The sequence below is a fragment of the Lissotriton vulgaris genome, chromosome 11, assembly GCF_964263255.1.
Source record: "Lissotriton vulgaris chromosome 11, aLisVul1.2, whole genome shotgun sequence".
Lineage (NCBI taxonomy): Eukaryota > Metazoa > Chordata > Amphibia > Caudata > Salamandridae > Lissotriton > Lissotriton vulgaris.
Genome location: NC_141699.1, coordinates 135,189,350 through 135,217,223, shown reverse-complemented (window position 1 = coordinate 135,217,223; position 27,874 = coordinate 135,189,350). Strand labels below are relative to the sequence as shown.

At 48.1% G+C, this 27,874-nt stretch overlaps 1 protein-coding gene across 1 annotated transcript in view; it reads right to left on the bottom strand.

Moving 5' to 3' along the window:
- Positions 1-27,328, bottom strand: part of LOC147679378 (uncharacterized) — a 48,383-nt gene extending 21,055 nt beyond the window's left edge. Inside the window, exon 1 of the mRNA XM_086944716.1 lies at positions 27,032-27,328. Coding sequence (XP_086800842.1) covers positions 27,032-27,169 — 138 coding nt within the window. The 5' untranslated portion in view covers positions 27,170-27,328. The remainder of the gene's footprint in view (positions 1-27,031) is intronic.
- Between the last annotated feature and the right edge of the window lie 546 nt (positions 27,329-27,874).

The window sequence follows — 27,874 nt, the reverse complement described above, 5'->3', positions numbered from 1 at the left end:
TCCCACTTGATTACCCGTTGATCTGGTGCCGTGATGATCTTCGCTATTTGGGGATCCGTATCGCTCGTGATAAGGACGAGACACTCCGATCCAATTATGGAGTGCCATAACCAAGCTGACTGCCTCCGTCGATAGATGGATCACGTTGCCACTCTCCATGGCTGGGAGGGCTTCCCTCATAAAAATGGTGATATTGCCCCGCTTTCTGTACCTTTTTCTTAATATCCCCTACTACCCTGGCGCCTTCTTCTTCAAGACACTCCGCACGGAGCTGCGCAGACTTTTCTGGGGTGGCAACTCTCCTCGATTAAAGTGGTCAACGCTGACCCTTCCCTATGACCAGGGGGGATTTGATGTCCCCGATTTTGAAACATACTATCTGTGCGCTCAGGCGCATTTTGCCTATCACTGGATGGCTCCTACTCCCTTCATGCCGCATATAGCGGTGGAGGACTGGATAGTGCACCCACTCCCGCTAAACGGCCTGCTACACTGTCCTGAGACATCCATCACCACATCGAATACCTCTGTTTCCTGCACATTGGATGCATGGCGCCGTATCGCTCGGCGATTGTTTTGCTCACTACCCTACTCCCCCAGACTACCGCTCACCTGTCACCCGCAGCTTTCCTTGTTATCGGAGCTGGGGTTTCAGCAACTCTGTGGTAAACTTCTTATCACCTGCTGGGGGGATCTGTTTCACGACAGTCAATTCAAATCTGCTGATCTGTTTTTTAACACGCATGAGCATACGCCCCTTGAACTCTTTTACTATATTCGGCTACGCGCTGGGATGCGCAACATCCTACCTGACTACCCCGATGAGCCTGCGATCCTGCTACCACTGCACTTCCTTTTGGGATCGCAGGATGGGACCCATTTGGTCTCTGGGCTCTACCGCCAGATCCGCGGTGCTGCTCCATTACAAATCTCTGCTGCCCGGCTACACTGGTCTGCGGAGCTTGGAGCAGATATCTCGGACGACCAGTGGAAGCACTGTTGTGCATTGACTTCCCGCATCTCTGCCAGCTGCAGATTAAAAATTATTAATTACAAATTCCTTCAGAGGATATATTACACGCCGGTCCGGAAGTATAGATTTGGATTGGCTGATAATGATCGTTGTGAGCGCTGTCGTGCCGAACACCTGGCGTGGTCTTGCCCCCAGATTGCTCACTACTGGCGACAGGTGATTGAGGCCGTTGCGGAGATGGTGGGTGAGGAGATTCCTGCGGACCCTCTGGTAGCCGTCCTCGGTTATACAATGCAGTTGCCTAGAGATTGCAGAAAATTCGTTGACACGGCGTTGCTCTTTGCCAAGCGGCGTGTTGCTTGCCGCTGGAGCAGGGGTAGAGCGCCCAAGTTCAAGGACTGGCTAACTGACTTGACATATTGCCAGGATCAGCATACCACCTTTGCTGAACTACTGCCTCTCTCATGCCGACCCAGAGACATATGGGATCCTCTGGTGCACTACCTGCTTAGGCGCTCAAACGGAGATATGCAGTCGGGTGACGGGCCTGTCACTCCCCAGCACCAAGGACTCTCTCCTAGAACTTGACCTGTAGCTCCGGATATGGCTTGTTGCCTTCCCTCTTTATGTATGCCCCTCTGCCCCCGCAGACTCCCCGAAGGTGTGGGTTGCCCTGCCTAGGCCGTGCTGCCCCCTTTCCCCTCTCTATGCTTATACACCCTCCCTCGCCATCGCGACACGATCTCGCCCCTCTGGCAAGCGATGTCCTTAACACCCTGCGATTTCTAAGGCTGACACTCTGCAGACTCCAACAGCACTGGGAAGTAAGCTCTGGACACGTTTCTCCCCACGCGCCGCCACTTGCTAGGACTACCACAGTACACCACTATCACATGTCACTGCTACACGGTCATGCACTGCCTCTCAGTTGTTACCTGGTTGGGGTGTTTTTGGTTCTTGTTTTACAAACTACAAAACAGTAGTGAGACTCTTCTCTCGCTCAAAAAAAACCTGTTCGACTGCTGCTCATCCTCACTTGTCCTACATCACCGGATGCGGATCCAGCGCCATGTAAGTCTATAATGCGCCGCCGGGCCCCCGGGATGCCGGCTTCCAGGCTGTGTATTGGGTTTCCTCTCCTGCTGCCGGCCTCCGGGTTGTAGGCGACCCAAGCTGTGTACCTCACTCTGTTTCTCTCAATAAAGCAGTTTGAACCCCAAAAAAAAACAACAAAAAAAACCAATAGCTGTTGAGAGCTCGATCTCAAAGGGCGCAAAGGGACATATCTTCCCAGTTTCTTCTGAAGATATTATATTCTGGGCCTTGCCCCTGCAGCGCGCGGTAAGTGAGGCAGCAGATTTTGAAGAAAGACCTCTGTTTTATTGGGAGCCATTGAAGGCTTCTCAGTAGTGGTTACGAGGGGGTGCCAGATGGCATATTCATGACCAGTCTTGCTGCCGTATTTTGAATAACTTGTAGCTTCTTCAGGGATGTGGTACCCACTTCTGCCAACAGAGCATTCCCATAGTCAATGCGGCTCATGACCAGGGCTTGCGTAACTGTTCTACGGTGTTCTAGGGGTATGAAAGGGAGAATCTTCCTAAGTAGTCTGAGCCTATAATAGCATGCGCCAGACACACCGTCCACATGGTCCTGCATGGACATAGACTGATTTAGTTTAATGCCCAGGTTGTTGACACAGGATTTAGGCGTGGGGGGCGGTCATCGATCATCCTGCCACTGCCTCCTGAGCACACCAAGATACAAACGAAATAAACATGGCAGGCTGTGCTTCTCAACGCTGGCTCCCCAGTTCTGGAACTCTCTCCCTATCTCCCTACGACTAACTGACAACCACCTTCAATTTAGGAAGCAGCTCAAACCCTGGCTATCTACGTCAGCGTATCCCATCTAACTCACTTCAGTGTAGCGCCCTGTTTCTAAGCCCCAAGAAACCTATCCGGTGTATGTTGCGCTGTAGAAATGATTTTTAACATAACATAACATAACATAACTGAACTCTATGCCACTCTACTTTGTACCAGTGCACTCGATGCCATTGCACTCTACTCCGCACCACTCTACTGCACTCTATGGCAATGCTCTCTTCATTATTACACTCTACTCTGCATCATTCCACTCTACATCACTGCACTCTACACCACTAAACTCTATGGCACTGCACTCTATGCCACTCTACTCTACACCATTGCACTCTACCCTGCACCACTCTACTCTAATATTCTAAGCCACTGCACTCTACCCTGCACCACTCCACTCCAATCCACTTCATTCCATTCTGAAACAATCTTCTCTATGCCACTGCACTCTATACCACTGCACGGTGTGCCACTGCACTACATGCCACTGCACTCTACACCACTTCAATCCACACTTCACCACTGCATTCTACACCATTGTACTCTACCCTGAACCACTGGACTCAATGCCATTGCACTCTACTCTAGGCTACTCCACTCCATGTCACTTCTTTTTACTCCGAATCAATCTACTCTATGCCACTGCACTCCATGCTACTACACTCTGAGCCACTGCACTCTGCGCCACTGCAATTTATGCTGCGCCACTCCACTCTAAGCCACTGGACTCTACACCACTTTACTCAAAATCAATGCACTCGACGCCAATACACTCTGCACCGCTGCACTCTATGCCACTATACGTAACTCTGCAATACGCCTCGCCACTGCACTCTGACCCACTGCACTGTACACCACTCTACACCATTGTACTCTGTGTCATTGCACTTTATGCTACTCTATTCTACTCTGCACTACTGTACTCTATACTTTTGCTCTCTAAGCCACTGCACTCTACACCAATGCACTATGTGCCACTACACCACTGCACTTTATGGCAAGCCACTCTTTGCCACTCTACTCTACTCTGCAGTCTAAGCCACTGCACTCTAATCCACTGCACTCTGTCACTGTACTCTGCGCCACTCCACTAAACCCTGCACCACTCCACGCCGCTTCACTCTACCCTGAACAATCTTCAGTACGCCACTGCACCCTACTCCACTCTGCACCACCCCACTCCACCCTACGCCCCGGCACTCTACACCACTGCAGTCTATTTTAATGCACCCTAACCTAATACACTCTACGCCCCTTTTCTCTACACCACTGCACTTCACAACACTCTACTCTGCAACACTGCATTCTCTGCCACTAAACTCTGCACCATTCTACTCTGCACTACTGCACTCTACTCTGCATCACTCTACTGTACGCCACTCTACTGCACTCCACACCAATGCACTCTTCGCCACTACATTCTACACCACTGCACTTAGCGCCAATCCACACTACGCAACTCTAATCTACTCTGCAGCACAGCACTCTATGCACCCCTCCACTCTAACCTGTCCACTCCACTTCACTCTACTCCGCACCACTCCACTACATACTGTGCCACTGCACTCGATGCCACTGCAATCTGCCTTGCTCCACTCCAGTCTACACCACTCTACTCTGCACAACACAACTCTACGCCACTGCAGTCTACGCCACTCTACTCTACATCATTGGACTCTATGCCAATGCATTCTACGCCACTTTACTAAAAACCAATGGAGTCTACACCACTGCACTCTACACCTTTATACTCTACAACACTGCATTCCACTACACTCTATGCCACTCTACTCCATTCTGTGACACTACACTACACAATACTCCACTCTGACACTCTATTCCATTAAACTCCACTCTACGCCACTCTACTGCACTCTGTGACCCTCCCACCCAATGCCCCTATACCCCTCTACTCTACTCTGACACTTTACTCAAGGCCACTTAACTCTACGCTACACCACTCCACTGTACTCCATGCCACTCTACTCTGACACTTTACTCCACTCTGCCATTCTGTGACAGTTTATGCTACTCTTCTCCATTCCACTCTACAACTCTTTACTCCACTATATACCACTTTATGACACTCTACAACGCTCTATGGCTCTCTACCCAACTTCCTCCATGCCACTAAACTCCACTCCACTACTCGACCACTCTATGCCACTCCACTCTACAACACTCTACTCCACTCTCCCATTCCATTCAACACCACTCTATGCCACTCCACTCTATGACAATCTACTCCAGTGTAAGCAAACGAAGACAGAATCATGCTGTGCCTTTACAGCGCCGGCAATAGAATGAACACATCCTTACAACGCATTTGTTTAGCACACGAGTTGTTACAATGACTTGCTTTAGGGGCGCGCTTTGGTGGAGTGGTGTTGGATTTAAAGTCCTACATCTCCCCTACTGTTGCGCAGACTGGAGAGTTGGATTAGCAAATGATACTACTCCAAAGTCCAGCGTCGTTGTAATAACTTGCATGGTAAAGGAACGCTTCGTGACAATTCGTTCATTGCAATGCCAGTGTGATGAAGGCATGCGTGAAAAACCCCTGTGAGATTCTTTCACACATTCCTCTACGACACTATGCCACTCTGCTCTATGACACTCTACTCCACTTTGCGCCACTCAATTCTATCACCCTGCTCCATTCTGTGTCCTTCCACTCTACTTCCTCCATGACACTCTCCACAACACTTCAAGCCACTCCACGACACTTCTTTCCATGTCACCCCACAACAATCTACTCTACTCTACCCCACTCCACAACATTCTACCCCACTCCACAATGCCCCACGCCACTCTCCTTTACGACACTAATGTTTAGCCATGATGAAGAGTGTCCATGCTGGAGTGTAACGTGGCTAAAATAACATTGGCAAGACCTATTGGCTCTGCCAATGCTTGTGTTGATTAATGTTGATATTTGCAAAGTGGGTCGGTGCAAGAATTCTTGCTGGCCTACACCCAGCTAACCAGAAGGCTAGTCTTGCCGTTTGGCAGTTATTGCATTGTACTGTAATTACATGTATAAACTGCTTACTACCCCTGAAGAGGCGTTGAAGCGCTTTGCGGCGAATAATACAGGCTAGTGCCAAGATGCCTCAGGGCATACAAGCGCTATATGAGACCCAAAATCAAATTGCAATTACAGTTTTCAAGGGCATTGAGATTTCTGAGTCCTAGCAGTGTCCCTCTGCATCTTTTCAGCATTTCCTTCAGTGTGTTCATTTTCCTTTACTATCCCAGGGTTGACCTTGCTGCAACAGCATGACCTCAATTATTGACACTGCTATCACCCACCAGGTGACCCTTCCATCTCAGCATCCTGCGAATCCTTACAGGAGACCCATGCTGCAGGATCCTGAAAGTATGCTCCCTGGCTCTTGAGTCTTGCCAGCGCCCTCCTTACCTCACTCGGCTGCCTACCTGTAATGTAATATCCAGCACTTCCCAAGCGGATGGGTCCTAGACCTCAGTGGAGCACCCGAATCTCTTCACTTTCAACATTTGAATCCAGTAAATCTCCTGAACATTACATCACTACCTCTCATTGGAGTCCCCACTCGGACGGACAGGCCGGCGTGTTTATAAAATCCTGAACCATATTTGAATGCCTTACATGGGGCATACACCGTCCCTTTGTTTATGAGCTCCTGAATTGTGTTTGAATATGTGGTGATTAACTCCAGGCAGGTTGTAGTATTTCAGGAGTATTTATTATAGTAGTTACAAGTACAGATGTTCAGTCCATGACCAGCCCCACCAGGAGCAGCCAGCATGCTGCTCAGCCCTTCTCCAACTGTAGTCTCTGACCCCAGACATTCCACATTACATAATTCTAGGAGGAACTCACTGGCAGAGCATGAACACATTGAAACCAGGATACAACAGAATGCCTCCACTGGAACCTCCACTCGGATGGAGAACTTGCTGTTTATAAAATCCTCATCCTCACTTCAATACCTCCCATAAGTCGGACCCATTGTTGTTGTATTGGCATTGTTTTGTGTTGTTTTCTATTATTGTTTTGTGTTTTGTTGTCTTAATGGGGTTGTGTTTTGAGTTGCTTTTTTGTATTGCTATTTCTCTTGTGTGACGTTTGGTTTTTGTGTCATTGTGGGTGTATTACGTTGTGCTATAGTTATTTTGTTGTATTGTCTAATTTGTGTGCAGTTTTGTACTCTGCTGTTTTTGCGGTTGTGTTGTGATGGATGTTATGTTGTTTATGTTTTGTTTTGGTATTGTAATATTTATGGTGGAGTTTGTTTTTATCATAGTTGTACCTTAACTGAATCGTCTATAGTTTGAGGTTGTAGTGTAATAGGGGGCTTGCAATGTGGTTCTGGGCGTGGTAGAGCAGTGGTAGAGATACTTTTGGTTTATGCAGCGGTAAAGAGTAGTAGGGTGGTGGTGGTGAATGTGGTGTGTTAGAGGGAGTTGATAATCTGGTGTTGTTAGATGGTTGTGCCTTTGATGAGAGTGGTAGTGTGGGGGTGGGAGGTGGTAGCGTAGTGACAGGGTTTGGCAGTATTGTGATGGTTGGTTGTGCTGTGGTTCTGTTGGTAGTGGTATAGTGGCGAGGTCACAGCACAGTTATATAATGTTGTGATGATGGATGAACACATGCTGCAGTGATGTGGTTTTCAGGTAAAGGATGGAGGCTGCATGAAGAAGTTGATAGTATGGTTGTGTGGTGTGGTGTGGCGGCAGTGTGGAGTGGTGTTTTGTCTCTGATATTGTACAGTAGTGGGGGAGGAACTAACATCACGTTTGGTAAAGTGGTTGTGCGCAGTGGTGGTGCACAACTGTGGTGGGAGCGTGGTGCTTTGAAGATACTCGAAGCTGTGAGGTGTACTTACTGAGATGTAGTGGTGTGATGGTGGTGGGTGGTGGTGAGATATTTCAGTTAGCACTGTAAGCCTGGTGAGGGTAGAACGCATTGGTGTGTAGCAGTATCAGGGTGCTGGGTGGTAGTGTGCTGCAATTAGGTATGTGCATACTGATGAAAGATGGCAGTGCAGTAGAATGGTTGATTATTATTTTGGTGGCAGGCTGAGGAACAGTGCTGTCGTGCTGAGGTGGTAGCATGGTCCTGATGGGCTGGTAGTGTGGCAGTATCGGTATCATTGGCAGTGCTAGGGTGGTAATGCTGTTGTGGGAAGGCAACCCACAGGATTGAAGTGATAGCCTCTCGAATTGAATATGACAAACTTGTGTAGTTTTTAAATATAGCAAACCCCTTGCCTATATGCCTCATGCATTGCAAGATAACTACTCCAGGTGGAATGAGGCACCAACTGCACGTGGTAAGAGAGAACCCCACACCCCATTTGCAAGAGTAACGACAAATAACTCTGGTAGACAGCTAATGCTCCCAACATTGAAAATAATTACATTTTTTGTAATTTATTTTTTATTATCGTATTTTTTAAAAAGGTTGGAACCTTGGTTATATGGGATTGGGGCTCAGGTTATGGCAACAGTGTCAGGTCACTAAAAACTAGCACCTCTCAGCAGGAAGCTGCATGTATGAGATGATAGATTACAATAAGAGTAAAGCCAAACAAAATAAAAGTGTATTCATGCTCTGTAGGATTGCAGGTTTGGTTGCTGGCGCTGGGCAGGCCGCAAATCAATGTATTTAGAAAACTGTTATTATCGACAACGTTTTTTTAATCACTACGTAAATTGTACATACGCTGTATTGAAAATAAGCATACAGGGCAATAAAACACAAAGATGCACTGAATCCATTTTTTGCAAGCTGTGCATGGATTGCTCGTGTCATTTCCCCATGGCAGGTTGGGCACATTCAATACTGGGAGCTATACACTGAGTCTCTGCTACGAGATCTGGCCACCAAGCCCTTCCAAAAAAGCAATCTTCCTAATAAGGGCACCACATCCAACTTAAAAAGAGGTCCGAGAGCACAACTAAGGTCACACAAAAAACAAATTAACTCGACCCTACGGAAGCTAAGATCATCTGCAGAGAAAACAAACCTTCGGATAGAGCTGAGGAAACAAAGAGCGGAACTCAAACGCACAAAATGGAACATAAAACAAGAGGTTGAAAACGAAACATGGGCAAAACTGCTATTTGATACCAAAAGCAGTAATAGCGCACGCTTTTGGCAATCGGTGAATAGGATTCTGCGTCCAGAATATAAAGAACCAGGCTCGCACATCATGGAACAGACATGGATAAACTACCTTTCCAGCCATTTCAACAATCACCTGGAACAGGCAGGAACCCAAGAATCCAACAAAAAAGAGCCCCACCGCATAACGCCCTCGTCGGAGTCTCAGATTAAGAAGGAGCAAGGCCTACAGGAAAGCATCATGGTTGCATCAGCCTCTCAGCAAATAACACAAATATCAACACAAATTCGCAAGGGCAGGAAAGAAGGCGCTCCAGGTCCCAATGGCATACCGCCAGCTTTATTCAAGGAAAAGAGCACAGAATGGGCCACTATCATGCAACCGCTATTCTGTGAAATTAGACTTCTAAATAAAATCCCAGAATCCTGGAGAGGGTCGACAATCGTCCCCATATATAAAAAAGGCGATAAAACTGATCCAAACAACTATCGTCTAGTAGCCCTTCTTGACAACGAGGCAAAATACTTTGCGGGTACAATCTTGGAGGAGATTGTCTCATGGGCGGACTCCAATGAGATTATACCTTTAAACCAGACCGGCTTCCGTAAAAACACTGGAACAACCACAAATATTCTGGCCATCTCACTAATGATCGATGCAGCAAAAACACGGAAATTGCCGCTGCACATGTGCTACATTGATTTCAGTGCGGCATTCGATAACATCGATAGAGACAGACTCTGGAGGAAACTGGCACAATGGGGAATACCGCATTCCACGTTAAGCATGCTGAAGCTTCTCCATTCCGACACCTGGGTGCAGGTGAAGCTAGGAGGCGGCACACATTTATCATCTAAAGTCCGCACCACCAAAGGCCTTAAGCAAGGGTGTGTGCTCGCCCCAACACTGTTTAATCTGTATATGGCGGATCTACCAGGCGTATTAAACACTTGCAATTCCCATCCCCCGAGGCTGGGAGGGAAACCCCTGAGCAACCTTCTGTACGCAGACGATGTCGTGCTACTGAGCCATACCTACATCGGCCTCAAGCAACTACTAATTCAAATGCACAGTTATGCCATGGAAAACAAACTAAAAATAAATTTAAGCAAAACTCGCACTATGTCAATAAACATACACAAAAAGCCGCAGAAGATATGGACACTGGGGGGCCAAAATATTGAGCCAGCTTCGGACTATAAATACTTGGGAGTCATCTTCGACCAAGATGGTTCATTCTCACAGCAAATGCTGGAAGCAAAAAGGAGAGCGTCTTGTATTGCCGCCACATTAAAAAGCATAGCTAACCAACTAACAGGACCAATTTTGACTCCTTACTTGAAAATCATCCAGGCTAAGCTACTACCATCCATCTGCTACGGCAGCGAGGCTCTACGTGGGAGAGATGCCAAGAATCTGGACGTAATCCAGACAAAAGCCTACCGAACAATGTTTTCGCTCCCATCCTATACATCGCCCGCCCAACTCAGGCTGGAATTTGGACTACAAAAACAAGCTCTTGCAAGACAGGGAGCTTACATCATCTGTTGCCACAAACTTCGTTGTGCTATTACTAACACTTTAAATGAGCTGTTATGGCAAGACATTCAAAGAAGGGACGCATCTCAGGCAAGATCTTACCTGAAGACAGCCTTGGGGACTACCAAACTAACTGCGATCTGGGATTTGCAACTCGGCCACAAAGCATTTAAAAAACTGGTCTGGAAAACTGTCAAAACTCTTTCACTACTAGAGGATAAAGAGTCATTCGCTAAAAGAAACCATGCATGGATGACCATAAACACATATAAATCCCTGACACCTCAACCATACTTCAGCCAGGGTTATCCCAAGACAATAAAACTGAAGTTTCTGAAATACAGACTAGGGGTCTTGCCTACCAGAGAGCATTTGCCACCATGGCTAAGGAGCAATGGCCACGAACCCTGCACCTTCTGCAATACAGAGAAGGGCGACATACTTCATATGACTTGCCTCTGCCAAGAGTTCAGGCCAGCACGCCAGCTGTTCCTAAAGGACCAACTTAGACAGATAGGAACTCGCACTAGAAGGCAAGCAGTACTGGCTTGTCTTAACCCTGCAAACACAAAACTGAACTGCAGGTATGTAAAGTTCCTTGCGCTAATTGAGCAGAAACTGCCAAAAAACATTACACAGCATCTAGACACTAATTTGAACTTAATGACACCTGCTCTTACCCAAAAGTAACGCATCTGGAAATTTGTATTGGGCTTTTACTGTTTGCTCTTTTAATGACGTTTTAAAGACACAACTTCTTTTATGATATTTAATCTGTTTTGTAAAATGTTTGCACTGGTTTTAATTAACTATGCATAATAAAATTACCTTACCTTACCATGGCAGTGTCAGAAGAGCACTGGGGTGGGACATGCAAAGCAAATTTGGTGACCAACTACTCAATAGTCAGTGTTCAAATGGTTTGGCACTGGCACTTATTTGGACACCTACACCAAACGTTGTTTTTTTTAGTTTTATATAGCGCGAACTCGACCCGAAGGCATCAGAGTGCTTTACATGAGCACCAGTTGCGTTACAGATGGACACATTCATTTTGAGGAGATTAAGTGAATTGCTGAGAATCACAGAATGATGAGCGTCCCTGCCAAGACTCCAACCCGGTTCTCCAGCTTCGAAACTTCCAAAAAGTCTTAGCATTGTTGTACTACTGAATAATGACGTCACCAACATCACCCTGGACAACAGAATATTTAGGATCAAATATCGAAAAGTGGGTGCTCAAAGAGAAGTTTCGATTTACTATTCCTAACTCCACGCTTACGTACCTTGAAGATATATGTGTTGCGTAGATTCATATATGGGGAGCTAGATATAAAAAATCTAGACTTACTTACCTGTCAATATTGTTTTTTTGATTCTTTATCCTCGACATTTGGTCCCACTGATATTGCGGCTTCCATATTCTGGGGGCACACCCTTTGCATAGGTTTTGCAGGAAAGTGTAGCAAGCCATGCAGTTTTTATAAGATGTGACTAAGTAAGGAAAGAATGTGCTGACATTTTTTTTCATTTTTTTGTTTTAGGTCTTTGATAAGGGATGAAATATCACCAAGGATTAGCATAGCGCTTTGTTGAGAACATATCTTTATTGATGCTGATAATGAAAAAATCACAGCCTGCAAGACAAAATTCAAGATAAGAAGCTGTGTCATGCGCTCATCAAAGGACAGAGAGAGAAAGAGAAAGAGAGAGGAAGAGAGAAAGAGAGAGAGGGAGAGAGAGAAAGAGAGAGATTGTATAAGGAGCGCAAGGCCAATCGGGCTCCTGGCTCATACTTGCTAACTGTTGTCTGGGTCTCGCTATTAGTGCACCATAAGCCTACGGCCCAACCGCAATTGCAGCATGAAAGCCACATCACATTTCCAGAATGCAAGCAGTAGTCTGACTAACATTAGGGATGAAAGCGCCTTTGTCTCAATAGATAAGGCGGAAGGACATCTGCACCTCCGACCTTGATCTTGAATGCGGCTGATACCCCCGAGAGAGATACCACAGCAAATGACGACGACTCCTACACCCCGCACAGCGCTAATGAAAGGCCAAGGTATCCACACCAAACACACAGAGGTCCCTGCTTGAGCTACTCATGCATGGGATGCCCTTGACTCTTACGTACACAACAACCCATATGTCTAAACGTTGCACATACATACAACTCATTGCTCCGTGCTGTGGCATATCAGCCACATAACTGCCACAGGTCAGAAGAGTGCGGGTTCTACGAGACACACCAAAGCAATGGCAGGACATCCCGGGCACATGCACAATCCCTGTCATGTGGAACTGTACAGTGCACATATGCTGCATTTGTTGGGTGCACTGCCACTGGCAGTGTTGCGCGTCAGTTACCGTCTGAGCTTCTGTCTTGCATACGTTATCTGCGTCCAGCCTTGGTTTCACTGTCAATCATGCATATTCGAGTGGCCAATGGATGTCTGCCTGTCCAACACAATGGTAGCTGAACTGGATTATGACGTGTGTGTGCCCACCTGTTAGCCCACGACCAGGAGTGTAACCGTGATACCTGTGCATGGGATGCCTTGATATTTGGCATATGTGCGTGCGTTTGTGCATGGGAGATTGCACAAATCCTCATGTGCAGTGACCACATCGAGGCTCACCCCTATTGGGCTGTGTAGCGGATTGGTGAAACCGTGTGGATGGAGCACATCTGTCCGGACCAGTTAATCAATTGGGTTGCCCTCGTTTTCTTGAACTTGCCAACAACGTACTCTTGGACCTGATTGCCCAGGAAGCTGCGCTCGCATTCATGGACGAGTAACTACGTTCCTGCAGCCACAACTTATTGTAACGCAGAGCACAAGTCCCAACACCATGTTGCATCTTGGAGGAATGGTCACATATCCCACCACAACAGTGGCCATGTCTGCATTTGCCTGGAGTCAGAATGCATGTGTGAGCACCTACGCGTGTTGACACACACCTGTGCAAGATGAGGCAGTCCCATGGGCGGAGCTGCACAGCGTTGTTTGGTAACGTTTCTAAATCTGACATCCTGCTGGAGTGAGAGTACACACATGGCAATGTACTACTACATGTCACTTTGTTGGACACTTTCACCTGCTCACTGTCAGCAGAGCAGACAGCGCAGTCCGGTGGTACAGCACTATGCAGATCCCATGGGCTGTGAGTCGTGTCCCCTGACACGGAGCCATGAGCATACGCCAAACATCACATGACTCGTCCAACAAGGCAAGGTGGGCTGAGACCGTTGCCATCCGTAATCATTGGTTTTCATTTTTGCCTCACCATTTCTTGTACCTCTACATGTTCCTATGCTGTCTGTTAGTGTATGAAACCTTGAGCTGCATTTTGTGGCCTTTGTCTTGACACGCACATGCTAATAAAGTCTAGGCAACTTCACTATGGTTCGACTGTGACGAGTGTTGATCAGAAGGATAAATTGTGTGCCTCAATGAGCATTGTCCGTATACAGGGAGGGACTGAATAAAGCATTTCACTTGGGGGTGAGTCCCTATTGAAGCTCCACCTCTGTGAGCCAGACATTGTGGTTGGGATAGTTGCTGGTAGTCCTGTGCTCTTACGTGTCTCCAGCAATGTGAGTATGATGTCCAACTTCTTGCAATGTGGACCAATGTGATCCATCAAAACAGGCTGTGTCCACTTTAAGCCTACTGCCAAATGGACATTTTTACACACAGCTCTATTTAATACATGGATGTGGGGCAACGTTGGGTGGGGTGCGACATTGTTGTTCATGAGCAATGAGGCCACAGCTACTTCACACCTTCACAGTCATCTAATTGGACATGTGGGTCAGGGTCAAACATTCGCATTGATGTTATTTCCCAGGGTGTACCTTTTTATGCAATCAATGTCCCTACATTCATCCATACTTTTATATTTGATTGAACATAGACATGACACATCTGTGTGCTTTGGAATGTTTTATTCACACTCTGTGGAGTGTCAGGGCTGGAGCAGTACATGGCCATGCAAACCCCAAATTACATGGTTGCCCAGTGAAGGGCCAAGCAGAGTACTTTGGGAATGACAAGTTAATCCGAGGTTCAGTCCGCAGCCTGATTGCTCTGTCATTGGTAACTAGAGCAGATATGGCAGTCCATGTCGGGATACAGGTGAATGTTGCAAAGTGTTTTGGGGGACAGTGGAAGGTGTTGATCCACGGAATGATGCAGAGGACTGGAGCAAGCAGGGACAGGCCATATGGCGGGGATGAATGCTGCAACCTTCTTTCTCACACAGAGTCATTACCATCCACATCTTGGTCCTCTGATATGTCTTCTGTGTCAGGTGTGTGTGGTGGTGTTATGACTGCCTAACTGTGTGCCACTGCCACATCAGGGGGCGGAGGTGGTATGGCAGCCTCACTGTGTGCCACTGGCACATCAGGGGCGGAGGTGTGTGTGTAAAAGTTCCTGAAGCAGTCATCTGGGACCAGCTCTGTGGCAGCAATGGCAAGATGAGGTTATGCAGGGCATGGAAGATCCCAACTACATCTGGCTAGTGTACATCCGTGCAGTGGCGTCACTAGGGTTGGTGTCACCCGGTGCGGGTAACTCATGGTGTCACCCCCTCACAATTTACCGGATGGACCAATTCACCCTCTGCCTGCACCATGTCCCCTCTGCCTGCACCAACTCTCCCTCTGTCCGCACCATCTCCCCTCTGCCTGCACCATTTCACCCCCTGCCTGCACCATCTTTCCCTCAGCCTACACCATCTTACCCTCTGCCTGCCCCATCTCCCCTCTGCCTGCACCATCTCCTCTCTGGTTGCACCATCGCTCCCTGTGCGCACACCATCTCCCCTCTGCCTGCACCATCTCTCCCTCTGTCTGCACCATCTCTCCCTCTGCCTGCACCAGCTCCCCTCTGCCTGCACCATCTCCCCTCCGCCTGCACCATCTCTCCCTCTGCCTGTATCATCTCCCCTCCGCCTGCACCATCTCTCCCTCTGTCTGCACCATCTCTCCTTCTGCCTGCACCATCTCTCCCGCTGCCTGCACTATCTCCCCTCCGCCTGCAACATCTCTCCCTCTGTCTGCACCATCTCACCCGCTGCCTGCACCATCTCTCTCTCTGCCTGCACCATCTCTCCCTCTGCCTGCACCATCTCACCCTCTGCCTGCACCATCTCCCCTCTGCCTGCACCATCTCTCCCTTTGTTCACACTATCTCCCCCGCCTGCACCATCTCACCCCCTGCCTGCACCATCTCTCTCTCCGCCTGCACCATCTCCCCTCCGCCTGCACCATCTCCCCTCCGCCTGCACCATTTCACCCCCTGCCTGCACCATCTCACCCCCTGCCTGCACCATCTCTCCCTCCGCCTGCACCATCATTCCCTGTCTGCACCATCTCCCCTCCGCTGTCATCCACGAAATCTATTGACACAAAAAGAAGCAGCGAAGCACCCAACCATCTTTTTTTTTTTAATCTTTGTGTTCTTGTTCTTAGAGGTCTATAATAGAAATAAGTCAAAACCATAAGTATCAAAATGAGGATGTGCCGATCTCCCTCGTTATAAGGGAACCGGAGAGCTAGGCGTGTCCTAAAAAGTGAGAACAAAACACGTTTTTTACTCTGAAGACCACGTTCTGCAATAATTAAATGATAAAGCTGAAAACATTTTTTAATGCTCTGCTATTCCACTTGAGCTGCAGGATAAACAATCTTGCTATCTGCCTCAGTGACCTTATGGCACTGAGGAGAATGGTTCATGATCCCTTGACCTGACTGCCGCGTCATTGACAGCTGAGGATCGATGGAGCTATCTGAAGCCAGTCAGCAGAGATGCCGGCACACCCTATGTGTGATCTGGAGCTCGCGGAGCAGGCTCGAGACTGGTGCAGCTAGCAGCAAGCCTTAGCTGCTGCGAGACGAGCATTATTAGGGCGAGGTAGGTCTGCGCAATCGCCATTAGATTAAATAGAGACATAACATACATGAACACAAACTTGCATATCACTCTGACAAAACGATAAACTAGATGGTGTCACCCCATTGTGAGGGTGTCACCCGGTGCGGTCCGCACCCCCCGCACCCCCCTTGTGACGCCACTGCATCTGTGGCACCCATCCTTCCAGCCTGCATCCGCTCCATGTTCTCCATTGTCTGTGTCCCAACTCCTGGCTGACATCGCTGGAGCCTGTCTGACTATACAGTTCTTGTATCAGAGTAATGGCTCCAGTGAGGTCAGCCAAGGAGTGTTGTAGAGCATGGATGGGACAGTGGGTGTCCATTAGGGACTGTAGAGTGGTCTCTGATGGGACTCATACACCCACGTATGGCATCAAGTTTGGCTGCCATGAGGTTGAAACCCACCCGCACCTTTTCAACCAGCCCCCTCTGGCAGTCTGACACACGGTGTTGGAATGCCATGTGTTCTTCGTGTGGGTCCTGGGAGCCTGCTGTGGTGGTGGGTGCCTCCTGGTGTGTGGGCTGTGCAGGGGGTGGGGTCACCTTGATGCAGCAGGGCTGCTCTGCTCCTGGAGGTGGGGTGTGGCAGCTGTCCACGAGCCGTTGAAGGGTGTCGGAGCTGATGGTCACGGGGTCCTCGTCATCATCACTGAGGAGATGCCTGATCTGCTCTTCAGGAGATGTTGATTGTCCCTCTGCAATGTATAGGGGAGGTGCAGGTTAACAGTGCGTTCCATGTATGTTGGCCCATTGTACATGTTTACATACAGACTGCATGACAATGTACATTGTGCCTGTTTTAGAAGAGCTGGCTCCCCCTTATACACTGTGATTTACCCTTGCTACCCGCCTACACTTGTTTTATTGTATTACCATCCTAGTTGTATTTTGCACTGTATTGTATTTCTCTCCCTTACTCTTATGATAGTGTTATAGATATTTCTTTTGTCCTTCCTCCCATCATATTGTAAAGCGCTCTGTTATCCCTCGGGATCTTGTTTGCGCTATAAAAAAACTGTATAAATAAAATAAAATAAAATAAATACATGACAGACGTGAGGTTGTACATTATCATCTCACATATTCCTGCTACGCCAGATGTGATTGGCCAGTTTCTATGCACAAGCGGCACCAGTTGTGCCCTCTGTTCTGTAGTGAAAGTGTTGGACTTTGTACCACATCGTTGTCAATGTTGATGTGCTGTGATTGCTATGTGTGTGTGCTGCATTGTGGGAGAGTCGCCCCTGCAGCTCTGATTTAGCGGCCCCTTATCCCTTTGAGGCGGTGTGCCTTTGACCTGTGTGCTTTTACGGTGCTGAGATGCTCTTTGATGTTTTTTGTACCTTTTGCATTGTTTGTCTGCAGATGTGTTGTTGACGTCAGTGGTTGTATGTGCACGTGGACGTGTCCATGTGTGACCTGCTTCTTTGAGGATGTGATCCACACTGGGCCACCTAGGTGTTGTGTTGTGCACCATGTCATGTATTTTGACCTCAACCTTGCTATTGGTCCTGCAGTGTCACTTGCATTGTCAGTGTGGCTCACAGAGCCCCTGCTTTGCTAGATTCAGCACATGTGTATGGGTAGGTTATGAAATAGGTGGTAGGGAGTCGGGCCCTTTGTGCACATAGTGGACGGGGGCATACTATGTGTGCTGCAGTGTGCCAAGGGTATCAGGGCCATTTTCCACAATCATTATGGGTGTGCAGTCTGCTACACATAATTGTGCATGTATGCCATTGTGCCCATCCCCCCCGTCCCCCCAGTTCCTGGTCGTTACTCACCCTGTTGGGTCAGGTCATATCGAGCTGTGTCCAGACCCCCAACTCCTGCCACCGTCTCCACACTGATGACTGTAGCCACCATTTCCTTCAGCTCATCCAGCCCCTCCTGTGGCGCAGGACTCCCACCTCCAGTCGCAGTTGCTGCCTTCCGGTTGGCGGCGAGTTTCTGCTTTGTTTGGCTATTCACTTCATGCCAGCGCCTCTTGACCTCCTCCTCTGACCTCCTCGACACTCCGACTGCATTCACGTTGGTCACAATGGACTGCCATATTTCCGTTTGGGTTGCCAATGAAACAGTGGAGGTGACGAACAGTTGTTGGTAGTGTTCTATTACCTTCATGACGATGATCTGGTTTTCCTGTGGACTGAACCCCATCTTCCTCTTCGCCCTTCCATGGCCATGGGGTTCCTGGCTGGTCCTCCGTGGGGCTTGTGGGGTTCGAGTTGTCCTCTGCACTCGGTCCGGGTGCATCCATGGTGCTACGCAGTTTCTTTTGGTTTGGGTGTGTTTTTTGTTGCGTTTATAGTGCATTTTTCCCACATGACGCATGGAAATTGCAGGCCTGTCACTGGTTATTGCTAATTTTTGTATTGAGATTTGGGGCATCGCATTCGCGTTAGTGTTTCACATTTTTTCGGGCACACGTTGGTTTTCACGCAGTCATTTGGCACGTTATCATGAGACTATCGCATGTTACCGCTGTGTTGTGAATAGGACATTAGTATAGAAAAACAAGTGTACCCCAATACGTGAACCTGGGGTTAGCATATGTTTTAAGAGGACAGTGGTTCAGGGTTGGCCTCAAGGGTCCAGTACTGAAAGTAGAGAGCCCCTATGGGGACAATGGTGCTTGATTTAGGCTAGACAATTAATCATAGTGGGAACACAGAAGTAGGGAAGCAAATGTAGTGTAAAATAAACTTTATTTTACACACACGTTTGATTTTTTGTACTTAGGATAATAGTCAGGTGCTCACATAAAGTGAAAGGTGCGTGATGTGACAAAGTGATAGTGAACTAAAAACATAACATCATGTTGACAACACAATTGGAACTCCACATGAGTATTTATAGTGAAAGGAGTTCCTGTTGTAAGGGTCGACGGCGTTTCGATCTTTTAGGGATTTAAAATCATCTTCAGGACATATAGTGAGCAGTCTGAAACTAAATAGGAACAAGGCATAGTTACAGTATGCATCCTACATTATGGCTAGTTGCAGTGAGATAGAGTTTCCAGTGTCATTTTACAATACAATTCAATTGAAGCGCAGCCTCATCGATTGATTGAGGTCAGTTGGTACAGTAAATGTAACAGCAGAGGAGACCCATGAGGGGTGGTGCGCGCGTGGCGCCGATTTTCAGAGTGCAAATTATCATTGATGAAGATGAGGAAGCATCATGCATAAGGTCTCGCTGGCTAACTTACTCTGAAGATCGAATTGATATTTCCCAAGCCAATGATCAATCCATAGGTAATCAACTAAATGCTGCACGGCAACATGGGGAAAAAACTATGCGAAACAGACAAAACTTACCTATGAGAATAAAAGGCTGACATGGCTAATAGAGTCTAGGGCTGAATCTGGCACTGAATCTGGGCCCAGAGAATGACCTATCAATCACAATGATGCCCTCCACACCATACAACTAGAAGTCAAAACTAGCTTAATTATCGCGACCACAACATGATCCTACGCCCCGCCTCGGAGAGGGGCACCATAAACCACCAATGTAATTTTACACGGATTTCACACCCTCGGAGCAGGCAACCCGATGCAACTTCACCCCTGTCAAGCGTATCGTACAACAATCTGGAGCACCATACACCCTTCTGTACCCAGCTAAGCTAAAAGTTACATACAACGGCCACACGCACTTCTTCACTGATGTCAAATTGGCTCTAAAGTTAGCCAAGCACATCGGCAGTAAGAAACATGTTCCTGAATCCTCTAAGCCTGGCCCTGCAGGAGCTGGACTCAGTGACAAGGACTGACTTTTCAATATGAACAATCCACGGAACTAGGATCTGTGAGAGATTGAACACCTGATGCGGGGATGGATCCGCAACTGCACAGCCGAGAACGGACTCTGTATATGAACATCAGGCTGCCTCCTTCTGGTTACATTGTTTGACTGATGGTAGCAGGGGCGGCTCTAGGCTCATGGTGGCCCTGGGCATAGAGCGTAGGTCGGGGGGCCCCGGAAGAGGAGGTTGGGCAGAGCGCGGAGGCCAGTGAAGAGGGGGGGTTGGAGGGTGTCAGGGTGTTTGAAGTGGAACAGAGGTGGCCAAATCCCTGCCAGGGGCCGCCACGCAAATATGTATCCATCCTGAGAGGATTACTATATTAAGGATATATATTGGTGTGGAGGCCCCTGTGGTTGGGTGGCCCTGTGCAGGTGCACAGCTCGCACATGCCTAAGGCCGGCCCTGATGGTAGCCTTTACTCCTTTGATATCTCTGACATCTCGGCCACACCGCCACTAGGCTGGGAAGTTCGCTGGCGCGCTCAAGCCCCCTGGGAGAGCTCCCATTCCACTCCTTCTATTTTTGGGGTTTGTTATGATTGCGAGTTTCCAGTACACAACCTAATTAGAGGTTGGTATGGGAGGGGGGGATGAGCTGAGATTGGTGGGTCAGTTCTTTTGTGGGGGGCAGATAGGGAACACTGAGCTATGACACCTGCTGGGATATACATGTACATAGAAGCTTCATTGGTCTCGCCGCACATACAATTCATAACCCAATTATGCTCCAACCACGACATTAGTGTGCAACAGACGAGAGTGAGAATGGATGGATGTCTGAAGGGTTGGATCTGGTTGAAGTATTTTTTATCAGGGTTGCTTTTGGTTCCCCAACTTGGGAACACGCTGTTCCCTATTGCCCTCCATCTGAGGCAGTTTCTTGTACCCCTCGCCCTTTCTCTTACCTCTTGTCGTCTGTAGCAGTTTATTGTGCCCCCTCACCTTCTATGTACCCTCTTTCCCCCCATATTCAGCCCACCATTGGTGAGCTGGGGGAAACGGCTGAGGCACCAGGGACGGCAAAAAGAGCCCAAGGCCACCGGTGAAATGCCCAGTGGCATACAATGCCTATCCGGCACTGGCACAGCCTACTGGTGGGCTGAATGTCGACCCAGTACCTGCTCTCAGACTAACTCTAAGCATGATGCCTGCTCTGGAGCTAACCACCAAAGACACTGTATCTCATATATTAAAGTAATGGCCGGCGGCGGTAGGGCAGCTCTGAGACATACGACCGCAGACACCAGACCTGCGCTGGGATTACCGGCTGCAGGCATTGTGTCAGCTCTTTGGTTAGAGGCTGCAGGCACAGCAGTTGCTCTCGGCTCAATGACTACAGAAAAATGCCTACTTTGCAGTTAATGGCTACAGATGTGCTACTTGTTATGACGTAACGACCCAAGGTACTGCACACGGTCCAAGGTCAATTATGACAGGCACAAAACCTGTGGAAATCGAATAACAACAGGCACAGTGCCTCATATGGGTCCAGTCTCTGTAGACAAAGTAACTGCTTTGTGGCTAATGACCGCAGACATACATACTGACTAGTCTGTGGCTAATGACTACACACATCGAGTGTGCTCTTGGAGTACTAACTACACGCACAGAACCTGTTCTAGTATTACTGACTACACACATAATGCCTGCTCTAGAATTACTGACTACACAAACAATGCCTGCTCTAGGATTACTGACTACACACACAGTACCTGCTCTAGGATTACTGATTAGGCACACAGTGCCTGCTCTAGCATTTCTGACTACACACACAGTTCCTGCTTTTGGATTACTGACTACACACATGGAGTCTGCTCATGGAGTACTGACTAGGCACACGTCCCGCTCTAGGGTTGCTGTCTACACACACAGTGCCTGCTCTAGGATTACTGATTAGGCACACAGTGACCCCTCTAGGATTGCTAACTACACACACAGTGCCTGCTCTAGGATTACTGACTACTCACATGGAGCCTGCTCGTGGAGTACTGACTACACACACACACATGTCCTGCTTTAGGATTGCTGACTACACATACCGTGCCTGCTCTAGGGTTGCCCTGCTCTAGTGTTGCTGTCTACACACACAGTACCTGCTCTAGGATTACTGATTAGCCACACAGTGCCTCCTCTAGGATTGCTAACTACACACACAGTGCCTGCTCTAGGATTACTGATTAGCCACACAGTGCCTCCTCTAGGATTGCTAACTACACACACAGTGCCTGCTCTAGGATTACTGACTACTCACACAATGTCTGCTCTAGGATTACTGACTACACACACAGTGCCTGCTCTAGGATTACTGACTACACACATGGAGCCTGCTCGTGGAGTACTGACTACACACACATGTCCTGCTTTAGGATTGCTGACTACACATACTGTGCCTGCTCTAGGGTTGCCCTGCTCTAGTGTTGCTGACTACACACACAGTACCTGCTCTAGGATTACTGATTAGCCACACAGTGCCTCCTCTAGGATTGCTAACTACACACACAGTGCCTGCTCTAGGATTACTGACTACTCACACAATGTCTGCTCTAGGATTACTGACTACACACACAGTTCCTGCTTTTGGATTACTGACTACACACATGGAGTCTGCTCATGGAGTACTGACTAGGCACACGTCCTGCTCTAGGGTTGCTGTCTACACACACAGTGCCTGCTCTAGGATTACTGATTAGGCACACAGTGACCCCTCTAGGATTGCTAACTACACACACAGTGCCTGCTCTAGGATTACTGATTAGGCACACAGTGACCCCTCTAGGATTGCTAACTACACACACAGTGCCTGCTCTAGGATTACTGACTACTCACATGGAGCCTGATCGTGGAGTACTGACTACACACACATGTCCTGCTTTAGGATTGCTGACTACACACGCCGTGTCTGCTCTAGGGTTGCCCTGCTCTAGTGTTGCTGTCTACACACATAGTACCTGCTCTAGGATTACTGATTAGCCACACAGTGCCTCCTCTAGGATTGCTAACTACACACACAGTGCCTGCTCTAGGATTACTGATTAGCCACACAGTGCCTCCTCTAGGATTGCTAACTACACACACAGTGCCTGCTCTAGGATTACTGATTAGGCACACAGTGCCTGCTCTAGGATTACTGTTGAGGCACACAGTGCCTCCTCTAGGTGGATTGCTGACCACACACACAGTGCCTGCTCTAGGATTACTGACTACTCACACAATGTCTGCTCTAGGATTACTGACTACACACACAGTGCCTGCTCTAGAATTACTGACTACACACATGGAGCCTGCTCGTGGAGTACTGACTACACACACATGTCCTGCTTTAGGATTGCTGACTACACATACCGTGCCTGCTCTAGGGTTGCCCTGCTCTAGTGTTGCTGTCTACACACATAGTACCTGCTCTAGGATTACTGATTAGCCACACAGTGCCTCCTCTAGGATTGCTAACTACACACACAGTGCCTGCTCTAGGATTACTGACTACTCACACAATGTCTGCTCTAGGATTACTGACTACACATACAGTACCTGCTCTAAGATTACTGATTAGGCACACAGTACCCTCTCTAGGATTGCTGACTACACACACAGTGCCTGCTCTAGGGTTGCCCTGCTCTAGGGTTGCTGTCTACACACACAGTGCCTGCTCTAGGGTTGCTGACTACACACACAGTGCCTGCTCTGGGATTGCTGACTACACACACAGTGCCTGCTCTAGGATTACTGATTAGGCACACAGTGCCTGCTCTAGGATTACTGTTGAGGCACACAGTGCCTCCTCTAGGTGGATTGCTGACCACACACACAGTGCCTGCTCTAGGATTACTGACTACTCACACAATGTCTGCTCTAGGATTACTGACTACACACACAGTGCCTGCTCTAGGATTACTGACTACACACATGGAGCCTGCTCGTGGAGTACTGACTACACACACATGTCCTGCTTTAGGATTGCTGACTACACATACCGTGCCTGCTCTAGGGTTGCCCTGCTCTTTTGTTGCTGTCTACACACACAGTACCTGCTCTAGGATTACTGATTAGCCACACAGTGCCTCTTCTAGGATTGCTAACTACACACACAGTGCCTGCTCTAGGATTACTGATTAACCACACAGTGCCTCCTCTAGGATTGCTAACTACACACACAGTCCCTGCTCTAGGATTACTGACTACTCACACAATGTCTGCTCTAGGATTACTGACTACACACACAGTGCCTGCTCTAGGATTACTGACTACTCACATGGAGCCTGCTCGTGGGGTACTGACTACACACACATGTCCTGCTTTAGGATTGCTGACTACACATACCGTGCCTGCTCTAGGGTTGCCCTGCTCTAGTGTTTCTGTCTACACACATAGTACCTGCTCTAGGATTACTGATTAGCCACACAGTGCCTCCTCTAGGATTGCTAACTACACACACAGTGCCTGCTCTATGATTACTGATTAGCCACACAGTGCCTCCTCTAGGATTGCTAACTACACACACAGTGCCTGCTCTAGGATTACTGACTACTCACACAATGTCTGCTCTAGGATTACTGACTACACATACAGTACCTGCTCTAAGATTACTGATTAGGCACACAGTACCCTCTCTAGGATTGCTGACTACACACACAGTGCCTGCTCTAGGGTTGCCCTGCTCTAGGGTTGCTGTCTACACACAAAGTGCCTGCTCTAGGGTTGCTGTCTACACACACAGTACCTGCTCTATGATTGCTGACTACACACACAGTGCCTGCTCTAATATTACTGACTATGCTCAGTGCCTGCTCTAGGATTACTGATTACATACATAGTACCTGCTCTAGGATTACTGTTTAGGCACACAGTGCCACCTCTAGGATTGCTGACCACACACATAGTGCCTGTTCTAGGATCACTGACTACACACATGGAGCCTGCTCATGGAGTACTGACTACACACACGTCCTGCTTTAGGATTGCTGACTACACACACAGTGCCTGCTCTAGGGTTGCCCTGCTCTAGGGTTGCTGTCTATACACACAGTGCCTGCTCTAGGGTTGCTGTCTACACACACAGTACCTGCTCTAGGATGACTGATTAGGCACACAGTGCCCTCTCTAGGATTGCTGACTACACACACAGTGCCTGCTCTAATATTACTGACTATGCTCAGTGCCTGCTCTATGATTACTGATTACACACATAGTACCTGCTCTAGGATTACTGTTTAGGCACACAGTGCCACCTCTAGGATCGCTGGCCACACACACAGTGCCTGCTCTGGGATTGCTGACTACACACACAGTGCCTGCTCTAGGATTACTGATTAGGCACACAGTGCCTGCTCTAGGATTACTGTTGAGGCACACAGTGCCTTCTCTAGGTGGATTGCTGACCACACACACAGTGCCTGCTCTATGATTACTGATTAGGCACACAGTGACTGCTCTAGGATGACTGACTACACACACAGTGCCTGCTCTGGGATTACTGACTACACACACACACAGTGCCTGATCTGGGATTACTGACTGTGCACACAGTGCCTTCTCTAGGATTACTGACTACACACACAGCACCTGCTCTAGGATTACTGACTACACACACAGTACCTACTCTAGGTTTTCTGACTAGGCACCCAATGCCTGCTCTAGGATTACTGACTACACACACAGTGCCTGCTCTAGGATTACTGACTACACACATGGAGCCTGCTCTAGGATTACTGACTACATACACAGTACCTGCTTTAGGATTACTGACTACACACACAGCACCTGCTCTAGGATTACTGACTACACACACAGTACCTACTCTAGGTTTTCTGACTAGGCACCCAATGCCTGCTCTAGGATTACTGACTACACACAGTGCCTGTTCATGGGCGACTTACTTGTTCTGGGGTTGATGAATGCCTGACTTTGGTGTAATAGCAACAGGTCCACAACCCACTCTGCCTGTAGTGGCCACAGTCATAGTACCTAGAGCAAATGATTACAGGCACTGTGCCTGATCTGTAACGAGCATTATGGGCACCGTGCCTGTTCTAAGGCTTATGGACTATGTGTGCATGTAGTGCGTACAGGTACCTGATCTGGGCCTAAAGAATGCAGGATCAGCACTTGCTCTGAGTCGAAATCAATGTGAATGTGTCTTTTTTCCAATTTAACGTCGTTTTGGGAAAGGATAGTCCGTATTTTTAAAATTCTCCTTCAAATTACAATCAAAATACAAGACAGCCTTGGGGAATACAAAAAGATGAAGACAATTTTACGCATTTTATGTTAATACACATTTGACGATGGCAAGCATGACTCCAGTACAAGGTCATGAGGGTTCCCCAGTGCCCAGCTTTTCAGCCTGCTAAAATCCAAAATTGCTATGATGGCATTCCACGTTATTGTGTGTAACAATTGTTTGTTTTTAACGTCATCAATATTTTAAAAATGAGGTTCCTCGGACAAAATGTATATATTAGTCTAAACTCTATTAAAGACACAGGAAATCAAGAGCTCAAACTTAACACAATCAATGCAGAAAAAAGAAAAAAAAAGTATTACTAATCTATTAACAATTAACTTCTTATCAAGGGTTCTGGGGTAGAGTGATACTCGCAGCAAAGCGCTGTAATGCCTTGACAGGGGTAGGTGGCGTTATATAAATATCGTTTACAATTATTATATTTTTTAACTTCATTATTTCAGAACTGGAAATCTATTGTTTTTGAAGCGCTCACGTGGGGACAATAAATAGTCCATACATTCATATACGACGAGGAATTAAAGGGCTCACCGCTGTTAAATGCCTTTGCTCTTTCAGAAATTGGTTAGTGACCGACTGGGATGCGGTCATCAGATCCGACATGCAGAGGGTGTAGAAGGGGTCACTCTTGTAGAGGAAGGCTAGCGCGACTCCAGGATTGGCGTCCATCTTGAAGGAGAGATTGTTTCCCACTGCCACCAGCACCCCAAGTGGAGCGGAGACCAGTGCCTCCAGGTCATCCCACCCACGAACAAACACCGCAGGGCCTCCCCCTTCTGCTTGGTTGACCAGGCTGTGACGTTTGAACAGATGAGGTATCTTCTCACGGCGAGATGTGCGTGAGACTCCCCCTCGGTTGGTTTGAGCCAGCTGGAGGGCCCGGCACCTCCCTGGGAAGTCTGCTGGGCTTTCACAGTCGAGCTAAACATTTACCCAGTCCTTGGGGGGCCGCGCTATCAAAGGAGCAATTGTCTAGGACAATGGTCTGATTGCACAAAACTTCCACATCAGTTCCTAAGTGCTCTGGGGAGCGGGAGATTGAGAAGGGGCTGCGCTCGTGACATAGTTTGTACGCACGTGCAGAGTGGGGTGTTCGCCCGGAAGTGAGCAAACTTGGCAAACTTGGCAAGTGTCTTTCCATTAGCCCGAGTAAACATTAATCAGGCCTTACACACGGCTTCATCCCCAACGCCAAACGGCTACAGATCACAACATCACCTGGTTTCTATGGACACGATATGATGCTGTCTGGAAGGGCGCTCCGAGGATGATTAGAAGGCGTGAGAATAATATTTTTGTGGGTTGACACTTAGAGTTGCTGGAGCAGCAATATCCCTGCACCAGCCAATTCAGAGTGCACTGCTGGCCGCTCAG